Genomic DNA, 13,693 nt, shown 5'->3' with positions numbered 1-13,693 from the left:
ATCCAGCCTCAAAGTGCAAAGGCTACTCCTAAACAGATGTCTGTGGCTTTAGCACACACTAATGCTTATTGGTGTACCTGCACTTCTCTGAAAGTCGGAAAGGCCCAATTAGCCAGATATTTTCCAGCTATCCATTCACTTTAAGAGGCAACATTGTCCTTCTCAAAGTTCTTGACCAGTCCAACCATTCTGGCGCGGATTACGCGCATTGCCACACACACACCACATGACAAACCACCCAGATTGGAATACAAGTGCAGCCATGCAATGGGTGACACCTCAGCACCACACTGAACAGTGCAAGGCTTTTTTAAATGTATTTATTTTTAGAAACAGCGGCTGGAGTCCCAATCCTGTCACAAGAACCCACATTTTCCCTGCAAGCGCTGGATGCAGATTAATGTCATACCCAGGATGGACCAATTGCTATTTTGTAATTACATTTAAGTGTTCAGGACAACATGTTACTGTCTGTCAGCCAGGTCTCGTAACTTCTTGTTAGACCTACATTTCAGGTAAGTCACGTACACCAATATCTTCTTGGTCACCTACCCTCTATCAGGCTTTAGGCACAGGTCATTTCATTTCAAAAGGATAAGATCACAGCTTCTATTCCATTTGTCCTCTTAAGTGTTAAGAAAAATGGTGGAAAAATGCAAGTGCAAATAAAATGCAGACAGTGCTTTCTATTTGATTATTCTAAGACTACACTGCTCCACACATACACCATGGGCACATTGTTTTGCCTCCCTGCGCTGTTTCCATAATAGTCTAACACAGTACAGCAGTAAAACCAATTATATATTTTATGGTTCTCATTCACAACGAAGGAACAAGGTTAAAATTTAACCTGAAACACCATAATATACATGTATTAAGAAAACAAATGTATTTGAAGCCAAATAATTGAAAAAGGCATTCAAATTAACAAGACTAGTGTGTAGATTTAGTTTGTAGCATAAGTGGACTTTCTGCAGCTTTAACTTTGACAAAGCAATCAGCTGTGAGAGAAAGAATACATCATTCACAAAAGACTGTCTCAGTAATATTTTATATATGTGAAGTTGAATGCGGGTGTTTCACAATATTGACAAATAAAATGACATCACAGAACACATAGTAAAGGTAAACTTTATTCAAATTTAAAATAAATTCATGTGTGCAAGAGTGGTTAAAAAGATTGACCAGGGCGAAAACAAGTTCTACCATAGAAAAAAAAAATATATATATATGGTGTATATATACACATACTGGTATATATCAGCCTTACAGTAGTCCCACAAACTAGTTTCCACCAAATGGACCAGCAGAAATCTAGAACAATGTTTTATTTCACAAAAATACTGACATGCCTAACAGTTAAGTGTGGGCAGTGATAAATGGATACAGTAAAGAATCAAGGCTCCGAAATGGAGGATTGCGAGCAGTCAAGTAATATAAAAAGCATTGTTTAAGTTTCCAACTGATCTCCTAGTAGTTAATCAAGCATTTCTACACAGATGGTAAATGGGGTGAAGAGAAATACCTGTATATAAAAAGGACCCTTTTTGAAACTGCACATTAGTGCAAATAGCCTTACTTAGAATACTGTTGTAGCCACTTAGGTTAGAAATACATTGACTCATTCCTGAATTGTCTCAAACAGCCAATATTAACAAAAATGAAATAAAAAAATACAAGTGGGAAATCTGTCCTGATATGAAAATACTTTAATTCTGGACAAATTACTTTAAACAGACATTTTAGAAACAACCATTGTTGGGCCTTAAGGGTAAAGACACTAGGACAAAAAAAGGCCAAAAAAAAGAAAGGTCTTTAAAAATACAAGCAGCAGCAAAATATCCCAATAATCTTTATTTTTTACTTGACAATATTAAAAATCTTGATCATTTCCATCATTGCATCATCCTGCAAAAACATGATCGACTTTTCATTTACTCCCAATATTTTTTGTCCAACAACTTTCCCTTTTCTTACAAATCAGAATTTCATTCTAAAAGCTAAGGCATCAGTTTCAGACACCTTTGCCTTGAGCCAGGAGAAGGTGCAAAATGTCTTAGTATTTAAACAAGTCTTGAAACTTTCAGGTCACCTAACTTTCTAAATAAAAACATCACTGTTTTTATTTTTTGTTTTTACCCCCCATCACATTTTGTAAACTGTATGAAAAAATGCAACAAGGAACATAAAACATGAAGTGCTGTTCGGAAATATGTTTTGGTGGGGTGCTTGGATTAGAATTTGGTAGCTTGGTGATCAAGACCAGCTTAGTGCACTGTAGTTAAATTCTTTAAGCACATAGCATGCAAGACCACTCTGAAGTATTTGGGATTCCAAATGGAATAACAGGAGCAGAGGCGTACAATTAGCATAGTGAATGTAGGTGAGCAGTTTAACAAACAAAAAAAAAATGAAAAATGGAGATGGACTATCCACAGGGTCCAATACAACAGCATGGGGCGATTTAGGGTACAGAGACTTGATAGGGACTGCCAGGAATGTGTTCATCTCCCCACTTCACCACCAGGATGTAATCTCCTTTGTCCTTCAGGAGGTATGTGACGTTGTAGTTTCTGTTGCCTAGGTGCTTAACCACAATCTCTTCACATGGCACTTTAGGTCCATGCACACCAACCAACAGCATATTATTTCCTGAAACAAAGCACAAGTAAAACAAAAAGTTGAGCTTTCCATTACCAAAACTTCGGAATGATGCCTATCTAAATTTTACCACTATGATTCCTGCTATAAGTAGTATATCCCAGACTAGGTATGACTATTAAACTGACAATTGCTATTACGAAGCTGTCAAATATAGAAGCCTATTTTGGCCCACCAGTTACAGTACAAAGCTCTGACTAATCAACTAAACTGAAAAAAGTGAGAGGAAGAAAAAAAAAAAAAACTTCCCTAATATGTGTCCATTATACAGGTTAAAAAAAAAAAATAGGTCACAACTTAGCACAACAATTTTGTATACTGTATGAAAATTAAGTAGTCAGCCTACAGTTTTTGCAAAATGTAACAATGAATAAAATATAAACAATAAAACTGAAAAGTGAAAAATATATTCAGTATCATACAATTGTATATTTTTAATGGGAAAGTAGACAACAGTTATTCTGGGAGGAAAAAAATAAAAGTTAAACTGAACATTATGTTTTGGCTGTATAACAGCAGGTAGGTTAAGCTTATTTTTTCAGTGAAGGTATAACCTTGACAGATTTTTTTCCCTCCTTTATGCAGATGCAGCCCTTCACTAACCATCCATCCTTCAATGCAGAAATAAAGGGAAACGACAAAAAAAAGCATGATAGAAAGTATGATAGAGAGGGTTAAATTTCTGTGACAGTGCTACAAAGTTGTAAGATTTACTCTTAAAATTGGATTAGGTGCAAGCTATTTTGTAGTTATATATGCACTTAGCAAAATAAGTAGTAATACAGCCTAGCCACCCCCTAAGTGTGAGAAACATGGGGGTTGATGTTAATCTATCTGTTGTGGGGTCACTAAAGAGTAAGCATTGTTCAGAAACTTTTTGTGATGTATTATACCAGTTTGGTTCACTTGAATTGATCCTTTAGACCACAAGTACCTTATCAAGGATGCTATAAGTGAGAGATGAACCGTAACACTTTCAATAGTTAACATAAAAAGTCTGATATCCGCAACAGTTGACATCAAGGGGTAAGTGGCTAATCACAGAGGAAAACAAAGTCTCCTAAAAATGTATTTAGATTTATCTACTACCTGTAGATGGTAAAAACGACCACAAGATACTGCCATTCATTTTCTTTGCTGCATAGCATCAAATACAAACATTCATTCATCAAAAGAACGTCTGCAGAAGATGTTGTGTATTGATGACTCTGCACTGTCTAATGAGAATTTTGACGTGTCAGAAGGGACAATGGGAGTGGTAGTGAAAAAAATGCATCAGCAATGCAACACGAACTGAAAACAGTGTGTATTAGTGTTGCAATAAATTGGTTGCCTTGAATGGTATCACACGATTCCAAATTATCACATATAATTTATAATGTAATAATCAACAAAGTAATAAAAAAGCAGCAAACATTATTGCATTAAAAGTGAATTTTAAAATAGACACTAAGGTCTCCTCTCCCTCCATTTTGTTTTCATTTCTATGCCCTTGTTTCTGTTGGTCTTCTTACAAAAAACAATTTTCAAAATATGCAAAACTGTAGAAAAATTGTGCTGTAGATTTAAGTCAGAACTCAGGCTTCAGCCGGTTACATTTTAGTGGTGACAAAAATAAAGTGCTGAAAAGGAGAGAGTGAAATGCTTGCTTACTGTAAACAATGGCTACAGGTGAATAAACACATGCTAAATGTTATTTGACCTACAGACCATTTTATACTGCTAGCTGATTCAAGCTGCTGTCTAGAATTTTGTATCAGTGTGGAAAGAGACTGTCTCACCTGCTTTGCTGCAGTCAACACTGAAGCTGTTTTTCTGTCCCACTACTGCTTTACTGAGGCCAGGTCCTTTAGCCACTACCTGGCTAGCATCTGATGCACCTCTTATAAGAGCTCCCTGCTGCAGTGGAACTGCAGAACGAGAAACAGAGTCCACCAGGAATGAAGAAGTCTCATGCAGGCTGTGACTGCTTGCCAAGCGAGGACCTGCACAATACATGCAAAAGAAGAAAAAAAATGTTAGATACCCTTTCTTCTGACTCGGAAATGTAAAAAAATAAATATTCTCAGACTTAAGTGATATATATTATATATAAGCCACCAGGACTGGCATTTCTGAAAGTAGAAGGAAGATCTATAAAAAGGACATGATCATCATAAATTTCCCTCATACTAATTTTCTGAGCCCACTTATTCCTCTACAGGGTTGCAGGTAGCTAGAGCCTATCCTGACAGCACAAGGAATGTGACAAGTGAATAACCCTGAACTGGGCACTCAATATATCACAGGGCATATTAACATTCACTCTGGCTCATACTAGGCCAATTTACAGACAGGTTTAAACTTAACTTGTTTTAAGCAACACACTGTCCAGATTGAAACCCAAGTACGAAGCAATAGCAACACCAAGGCATATTCTTTATTAATATTTCCTATGAATGTGTTTATGGATAATTACAGTAACCAAACACCTTACATTTCTATTGTTCAGTTTTCCCCTTATAGAGAACTTGGTATACCAGAAGTACTTGACTCAAAAGCCTTACCTGTAATCTTAGCCTTGAAAGGACTACCAACAATGTGATATGGACCACCATATTTTATGGAAATCAGGTAATTGCCAGGAGCCATGGGTGTGTAAGTGACTCTGTAACCTTCCGGACATTCCTGACAGTCCATTTTGACCTTAGAGGGCCCATCAATTGTGACAGCAAGAGCCCCTGGTCCAGCAGCACTATTATTCACAATAAATTCACAAGGAGACCCTGTTCGACAAACGAGAAAATTTCAACAATGAGTGAACAGTGCACTTTTGTATTGTAAAATTTCTGATTTAGTGGAATACAAAATTTAAAGAGAAGCACAGGACAACACTATTTTCCCCACTCAAATCTAGTTAATATTCTACAGACTTAATCCCCACTACTAAAGACAGAAATCTGGAAATGCTTCAAGCCTGCAGACCTGTTGTTCCTCTTTCTAGTCCTGCTCCATATGCAGATACCATCCCAGGATCTCCTGATTGACCAATCTCTCCCACACGAATCTTAAAAGGGCTTCCAGGGATGTGTGATCCATTAAACTTTACATCAATTAAGTAGAGACCATTCTCACGGGGAATGAACCGCACTGCATATTTGTCTGAAACAGTCAAAGTTGATACATTCAGAAGGTGAATCTTAAAGGATAGAATTTTAACAAGTAAAAACACTCAAGAAAATGTTGTTAGTAGTCTGCATGTGACAATTCTGCTTATTGTGTCCAGTGCTTACAGATCCAACTAGTCCTGTAAAAGGTTAAAATGTGAAATAAAACTAAGGATTTTTCCAGGACAAATGCATTACTTTTGGGCATCAACACTTAAAATATTGAATTTTCTGCGGGAAACGCAAGGTTCACGTACCTTCATCAATCTCAGTTACACAGCATTCTTCTAATGCCCCAGATGGACTGTGCACTTTTGCATCAATTACACCCTTAGCACCATTAAGGCTCACCGCAAAGGAAGCGGGCTGGTTGACCTTTAACCCTGACTCCTAAAATGACAAACACTTTACATTCAAAACATTTCAAAATTTTCTAAACATTACATTTTCTATGGAATATACATACCCTCTCTCTCCACCGACTCCTACCAAGTGTAATTATGAACAATACAATAACCACAGTGTCAAACTTAAAGCAAGCAAATACATAAAAATTGAGGTTACCCTTATGAATAGCCACAAACAGATTACCTGCTTAGAGCTGCAGCCAGGTTTAATGAGGGAGGTTTAGGAAAATGCAAAGAACAAACAATGACCAGATAAAAATCCAAATGGTGCAACATCTCAGTCCATTAAAATTAGAACTGCAAATGTAAAAGGCTCAACATTTTCTTCACTGTAGTTTTAAAACTACCACTCTTTAAACCACAAGATTTGATATCCCTTATGAATCCAGTTGTGTTGTATGGTGTTTGATCTATAGTTCTATTTTACCATAATAGTTTATGGCCTTGAAATATGGTTATTTTGCTTAAAATGGGCAACCTTAATACATTCTTATTTCAACTATTGGTTTGAAATGGACTGCACTGGTGAAAAAGTACTATCATTTTAAGCTAAAAAAGCAGAGAAAATTCAAACTTTCTTTCATCCATAGGTCAGTACTCTACACAAATAATGACTGCAAAAATTTCCTTAAGACCTATTTGAAAAATGAATGAGAAACAAAACTTTTGAATAGGGGGACAGGTGGGGGGATTTTTATAATTCCAAGACAACAAAGACAAGACAACTCTCCCTCTCTAAACCATAGCTTCAGCTCTGGTAGTTCAGAAGAATCTGTTAAAAGCCTTTAGACAGAGACACGAGAAAAACACTGATCATTGTTCGACAGGCTGGTCCAAGTGACAAGACACTACTACCCAACAGTCAGCAGCAGACTTCTTGTGTGACAAACTAAACTGGTGTACTACTACAACTTTCTAACATTTTTTTAAGCCATTACCTACACTTTTTAAAAGGACATTCAACATTTTAATAGTACTACTACAAAATATTTCTTCCCAATCAACAGAACGTAAGCTACAGATCATAGACTGCATACATTTTAACAGTGGTAAAGAGTAGAGGACTGATATCTACAGTATTGAGAGAACACTGTATAAAATTTTTCAGATTAAATATATAATTAATGTTTTGTCATCTGCAAATTAAATATTTCTGCTGAGTAAACACAACAAATTTGCTAACATGCTGCACACTCAGCTTGACTGAACTGATTTAAATATGAGGCAACGTACACTGTTGCAATCTCAAAATTAAATAGAATTGGAATTCAATTAAAATTTAAGATTCATCATTGTGATGATTGCAATAAACATCCAAAGACTTTTTTCCATCCTCTACATGCACATTTGCATCTGTCCAGATCCAATCTTTCTAGCGCTCAAAATATTTTATATAAATTTCCAAAGTAGTTTGCTGTAATCTGTGAGCTAAAAACCATATATTGCTCCTCAAGTGAAGTCTGCTGCTGAGCTGGGTGGAGGAAGGCACTGTAGACCGGCAGGTGTCTTTCTCGATGCCTCACCTGAAGACTAGCAACAGTGAGCCGACGGGCATCATCAGAGGGAGATGCCACTGGAACAATGAAAGGGCTGTCTGGAATGTGCTCGTCATTAAACTTGATGGACACTTCATAGTCTCCTGTAAAATAAAAAGGCACATTTAATAGAAACCCCAGAAAAAAAAATACATAAAAAATGTATACAACAGTTGCAAAAACACCATGTCTTGATATCAATATAAAAAACATTCTTGAATAGTCACACATTCCAAGAAACAATCCGGGGATTAAAGAGATAAAATATCATAATTCATACACGAGAGACGTTCAAAACGTTTATGGACTTTTTTTTTTTTTTAAAAAGCTATTAAGAACTTCAAAAACAAATTACATCACTTTTCTACATAGTCACCTTCCTTTGCAATGCTATTTTCCCAGCGTCATACCAACTAGTATGACCATTTTCAAACATTTCAATCCACTCCCATACTGAGCATACATGTGGAGATGAATTTGTGCTCCCAGCACACCTTCTGCCCACCAAAAGCATTATGATATAAATTGCACCAATGAGGAACAGTGTTCTAAGTTTTGCAGCCATCTTCACCACAGGGTGACAACTCTTAAACTGCAAGGGCATTCAGCTTGCCAGACAGAACTAGCCACATGACACTCAGACACCACCAACTACTACTCCTTCCGCCTTCACCGTTTCCAACGAAAATATATAAAAGTGTGGAAACTTTTTGAACGTCCCTCGTAAATAAACTATGTGCCCATAAACTTCAAGTCTCCCTAAGTTTACAGTTGTGCAAGTATGGATACATTTGACATCAGTGACCAGAGTCTACAGTTAACTTGCCTGGTTCTTGAACAACATAGGAAACTCCACAAGAGCCATCCTTTCGGTCCTCAAATGCAATTTCTGCTTTGCTGGGTCCTTCAACAGCAATAGACAGGCCACCAGCGCCGGCTTCACGTGTCCAGATACTGAACTCCGCTGGGGAGTAACAAAAATACAGACTTTTAGTCATGAAAACTTGTCAAAAAGCCAGAAGTAAGAATTGATGTGTGGTTTATATGGTGTGGCATTTTCAATACCACATTATTATTATTATTATTATTATTATCAGGGTACAGAGGCTTACAAATCTACTAGACAGATTCAGAAGAAAATATGGCACACAATGTGTGACAAATAAAATTTGGCTAATGTTGCATTTTTTACAGGAGTCAGTATGAACTCCTTATAAAACACAAATGAATACTGAAACAAAGAAACAAAAAACAACTTCAATAATAGACTATTTTATTCAATGTAAAATCTGCATACTAATATTTTTAAATGGACAACTTTTTTTTCAAACAAATACCTGTTTAAATGATCAATTTATGGTCAGTCATATGACTAGTTTAATTGTATACGGTTGCTCTTTCTATAGAACCACTTCTTTATTTTCCTTATACACAAAAAAAAAAAAAATGTACTTTAAGGCTGATATGTACTTTAATTCATGCGTCCCTTTTTTAGTACCTAATGTATCCCCAGTGACATTTTATCTAGGATGCAAACGGCACAAAAGTAAATATCCATATTAAAAGGGACACAAGCAATTGTCAATTTACTAATTTATGCACCACCTACTGTAAGTTGTGATTATTTGGAGTTGTTTCTTTGTATAATTACCTGTGTCACAGTTACATTTATACAACATTGTTCTTCATACAAGGATGTCCAGGATATATATTTTTTTTCCATCCTTAATAGGTTATAATATGTAGTTTGTATGCAATAACTACAGTTGGTGGAACTATCTATATAAAATAAAACAAGGGCTAAAGTCAGAGCTGTTACCTGGAAATCCTGCCTCTGCCCGTTCAAGTCCTGGACCTCCTGCACGAACCTTATGGGCACCACCTTCTCCAAGAGGGCCCACTGTAAACTGGAAGGGGCTGCCGGGAACATGATGACCCTGATACTTGACGCTGACAGTGTGCACTCCCATCTCTGTAGGCACAAAGCGGATGCAGTAGGTGTTGTTCTCGCCTTCCATGATTTCAGCCTTGTGTATTTTCCCTGAAGGGCTGGTTACTTGAGCAGTCATCTCACTCACATCAATCTCTGAATTAGGAAAAAAATTACAAATTCATGGAGGAGACAGGAAGTAAGCAAGAATCAATTCGAAAAGAAAAAAAATAAGGTAAAACGGTTCACAAATTCTATGTAACTAAAAAAAAAAAAAACACTAAAATGAATATATGTCAAGAGTTCTTAAGGTTATAAATGATTATGATTAGTTTAGGATGAAAATTAAAAAGCAGCTTAAAAAAAAAAAAAGTCAAAAATCTTGCACTTAAAATGACATAAGGATATGAAAATAACCTGGAATTTTGAGGCTGAGGTCACATTGGCTTCCAACATTTGCTACTGATGCTGCCCTCCGTTTACGAGTGATGCTTTCCTTCATGCGTCCTTCGCCAGTCACCTTAACAGTGAATGCACTACCTGTAAGGAGATTTAAAACAAGTTGCTGGTTACCTAGAACACTTTTCAACCTTTAATATTTATCAAGTTATTTACTGTTAGGGGGGGCAGATTTGTAACAGGTAAACTCCCAATTCAATAAAAACAAAAACAAAAAAAAAAACAAAAACAAAACTAAAGCGTACCATTCTGCTATGGGACACAAAATACAGGTTTATCAAACAAGAGAATCTGACATTTAAATTTAGCATGCAGAGAGAGTTTGTTTGGACTGTCGAAAGAAACTCACCAGAACACAGGACAACATGCAAATAATTCACAGAGCCCAGTAATCACGAAACAATGTTACAGACTTCTCAGAATCCCAACAACTCTAGCATAATGCCCACAAAGAAAATGTCCCTTACATAGGTTTAAATAAAGAAATGTATTCCTTATAGTAAAACCGGAGAACTTTTAACTCCAGGGACTGAAATTTTTCAGTGCACCTATATTATTACACATTAAACAGTAAGGTTAGTCTAAATTGCTGACCTACACCAAGTCACTCTTACCTGGCACATGCTGATCTGCAAACTTTATGTTAATGATATAGTTTCCAGGTTCTGTTGGGCAGTATGTCACCTTGCATGTTCCATCTTCTTGGTCCTCTGTATTTATGTCCACTTTGCTGGGTCCCTCAATTGAAAGGCTAAGACCACCATAACCTGATGGAAAACAAAGTGATTGCAGTGGTTGAATTTAAAACTATAAATTGTTCAATAACTAGCATAGCAATTTCAGGAATTTTGACACTTTCTGAATCTATTTTATACCTTCAGGCAACAAACATTCGCTAAATGGATGAACACACTTAAGATGAGTACACTTCATTATCTGAGGGGATGACAGGGTAGCTGGTGGCTACCACTGCAACAATGGGCACAAGGAATAAAGCACAATTACAATTATAGTGTTTAAAAGCAGCTACATCTATTGATATGGTAAAAGAGCCATACCTGCTTCACGCGTGTCAATGATGAATTCTGCTGGTTCAAAGGTGCGTCCCTCTGTCAGGCCTGGGCCAGACACCCTAACACGGCTAGCATCACCAATTTCTGACTGACTTATCAAGACGCTGATAGGACTGCTGGGAAGATGGCGACCATTCTTCTTGATGTTTACTAGATGTTCTCCAATCTCTTTTGGAACAAAGGAGACCCCTGCAAGAAGCCCAGTATTTACATGTTTACCTCCTACCGGATTCAAATATTATTAAGTATTGGTAATCTCAACTCCTTTGGAAGCTAACAGAAATGGGCAAAAATCAAAGTCACAATTGACACAGTATTTATATACAATGAAATTAATTTTTTGATGCATCTGTGCTGCTCATCTATTTTAGAGAATGTGCCTGTACTCACCAACGTGACCATTTCTTAGCATTTTAAGTAGACAGGGTTCTTCACGTTTGGAGGGTGTGGTAACACTGGCGGTCAGCTGACTGAGATCTGCCTCGCCAATATCCAGTGGAATGTCAGCAGATGAGCCTACTTTGAGTTGGGACATTCTCATGGTATCATCTCCTACAGAGCATTAAGGACATTAAAGTCTTTGTAAGCCTCTGCCACAAACTTTATACATTCAAACAACAACAACATTTATTTATATAGCACATTTTCATACAAAAAGTAGCTCAAAGTACTTTACATAGTGAAGAAAAGAAAAATAAGACAAAATAAGAAATTAAAATAAGACAACATTAGTTAACATAGAAAAGGAGTAAGGTCAGATGGCCAGGGTGGACAGAAAAAAAAAAACTCCAGACGGCTGGAGAGAAAGAAAAAAAAAAACAAAAATCTGCAGGGGTTCCAGGCCACGGGACTGCCCAGTCCCCTCTGGGCATTCTACCTAACAAATGAAATAGTCCTCTTTGTAGTTAGGGTTATCATAGAGTCACTTGATGTTCAAAGGGAAAACCAGTGACCAGAAAAGGTAGAATGTATTTTCTCTCATTACTTTAAAACATATATTTTAATAAAGCAGATGGCTAAGAAATAATTTATGTTAATGTTAATTTAGTTATTTGTTCCAAAAATATTCATTACCATAAAAGTGCTAACACGACGTTTGTTTCACTGAAACATATGGCATTTAAGTTTGTTCAATTTGGAATACAATTAATCCCATATATCCCAGAAACAACACTAATTACAAACCACACTAGACCTCACCTACACAAAACAGAGCTAATTAGTAATACGTTATCCACTGTGTTATATAACCTCTTATTAAATAAAATAGGAGTTTAGCTGGGATACTGGCAGGGCAATGTGGAATACATTCTTAATTTCCACAGAAGCTGTGCATAGTTCTACACAAAAATAAAATAAATAAATTGGAGTACATATTAGGAGTCTACCAATTGAGCAGAATTAATCATCATCACATCAATGTTTTATTATAGGAAATAATAATTAGCTTATCACAAGACAGTCTAAACGTGTCTGAAATAATTCCAAACACTGCTGCAACAGGTTTTAAATTGAGAATAAATCCTTTGCTGTCAAAGGAATTGCTCAAAATTAATTAATTTTAGACAGCTCTTAAAACGTGCCTCAGTGAGGCTACAACTGCCTGGCATTGTTCATTTTAAACCACTCAAAAAGTGGGTATGACAGAACAATTGTGACCAGATTTGGATTCAGCACCTACAAGTCTACAAAGAATCCCTAAAATTTAACAGTAGCAAAAAAATCTGGAGATGGGGATTAGGTGTGTTTTGGAAAGACACCCAGTGATATAGCTGAAAGTCAGGTAGCACAATGCTACTGTTTGCTCTCAATCTATATAATGTTAATTTTACATTTTTTTTTTTTTAAAGAAAATCTCATTCTATTTTAATTATATTATCTGTGCCCACTGGAGTGAGGTAAAAAAAAATGTTGACCATTTGTTGATATCTTGTTTAATGCTTTCCATCAAACTGCTAAAGGTGAATTGAAAGAGATCTTGAAGCTTCCTTGTACTTCATTCTTCTAGCTTATAGCTGTGAATTAAATAACTATTTGCTAAGAATATAAATAATAAATGTTAAACTGTTGAGTTAACATTAGCTACACTGCATAAACTATAAACAAGAACAGAGAAAAAAAAACTTTAAATCACTGATGGGCACAGTTTGAACTTTGTAGATTTAAGCTTTTACCTGCCTTTCACAAACAAACAGTTTCAATTTTAAAATTAGTAATTAGTAAGATGTGAGCCGATATGGCTCAAAAGAAGAGTGGTTTAATGTTTACCTGTGATTTTAGAAACAAAAGGGCTTCCAGCGATATGTTTGTCATTGTACTTCACAAGAATGTTGTAATCGCCAGGAAGTACTGGCAGATAAGATACTGTACAAGTGCCATCTTGGTTATCAGTGCAACTGATGTCAGCTTTTGAAGGTCCTTCAATAGCCAAAGAAAGTCCACCTTAAAAGAAAAATGACTTAATATTAACACAGTTCTAGCA

General features: G+C 36.3%; 1 protein-coding gene across 1 annotated transcript in view; it reads right to left on the bottom strand.

Moving 5' to 3' along the window:
- Nucleotides 1–1,115: 1,115 nt before the first annotated feature.
- flna (filamin A, alpha (actin binding protein 280)) overlaps nt 1,116–13,693 on the bottom strand; it is a 102,788-nt gene continuing 90,210 nt past the window's right edge. Inside the window, 13 exon segments of the mRNA XM_039775565.1 lie at nt 1,116–2,652; nt 4,443–4,646; nt 5,208–5,426; nt 5,626–5,802; nt 6,065–6,197; nt 7,738–7,853; nt 8,576–8,713; nt 9,569–9,835; nt 10,097–10,219; nt 10,753–10,905; nt 11,197–11,400; nt 11,602–11,763; nt 13,480–13,653. Of these exon segments, the coding sequence (XP_039631499.1) occupies nt 2,465–2,652; nt 4,443–4,646; nt 5,208–5,426; nt 5,626–5,802; nt 6,065–6,197; nt 7,738–7,853; nt 8,576–8,713; nt 9,569–9,835; nt 10,097–10,219; nt 10,753–10,905; nt 11,197–11,400; nt 11,602–11,763; nt 13,480–13,653 (2,258 nt within the window). The 3' untranslated portion in view covers nt 1,116–2,464.

This window comes from Polypterus senegalus, chromosome 13, assembly GCF_016835505.1.
Source record: "Polypterus senegalus isolate Bchr_013 chromosome 13, ASM1683550v1, whole genome shotgun sequence".
Taxonomy (NCBI): Eukaryota; Metazoa; Chordata; class Cladistia; order Polypteriformes; family Polypteridae; genus Polypterus; species Polypterus senegalus.
Note: the sequence above shows the minus strand (reverse complement) of the source record. Positions and strands in the feature narration are given on the sequence as shown.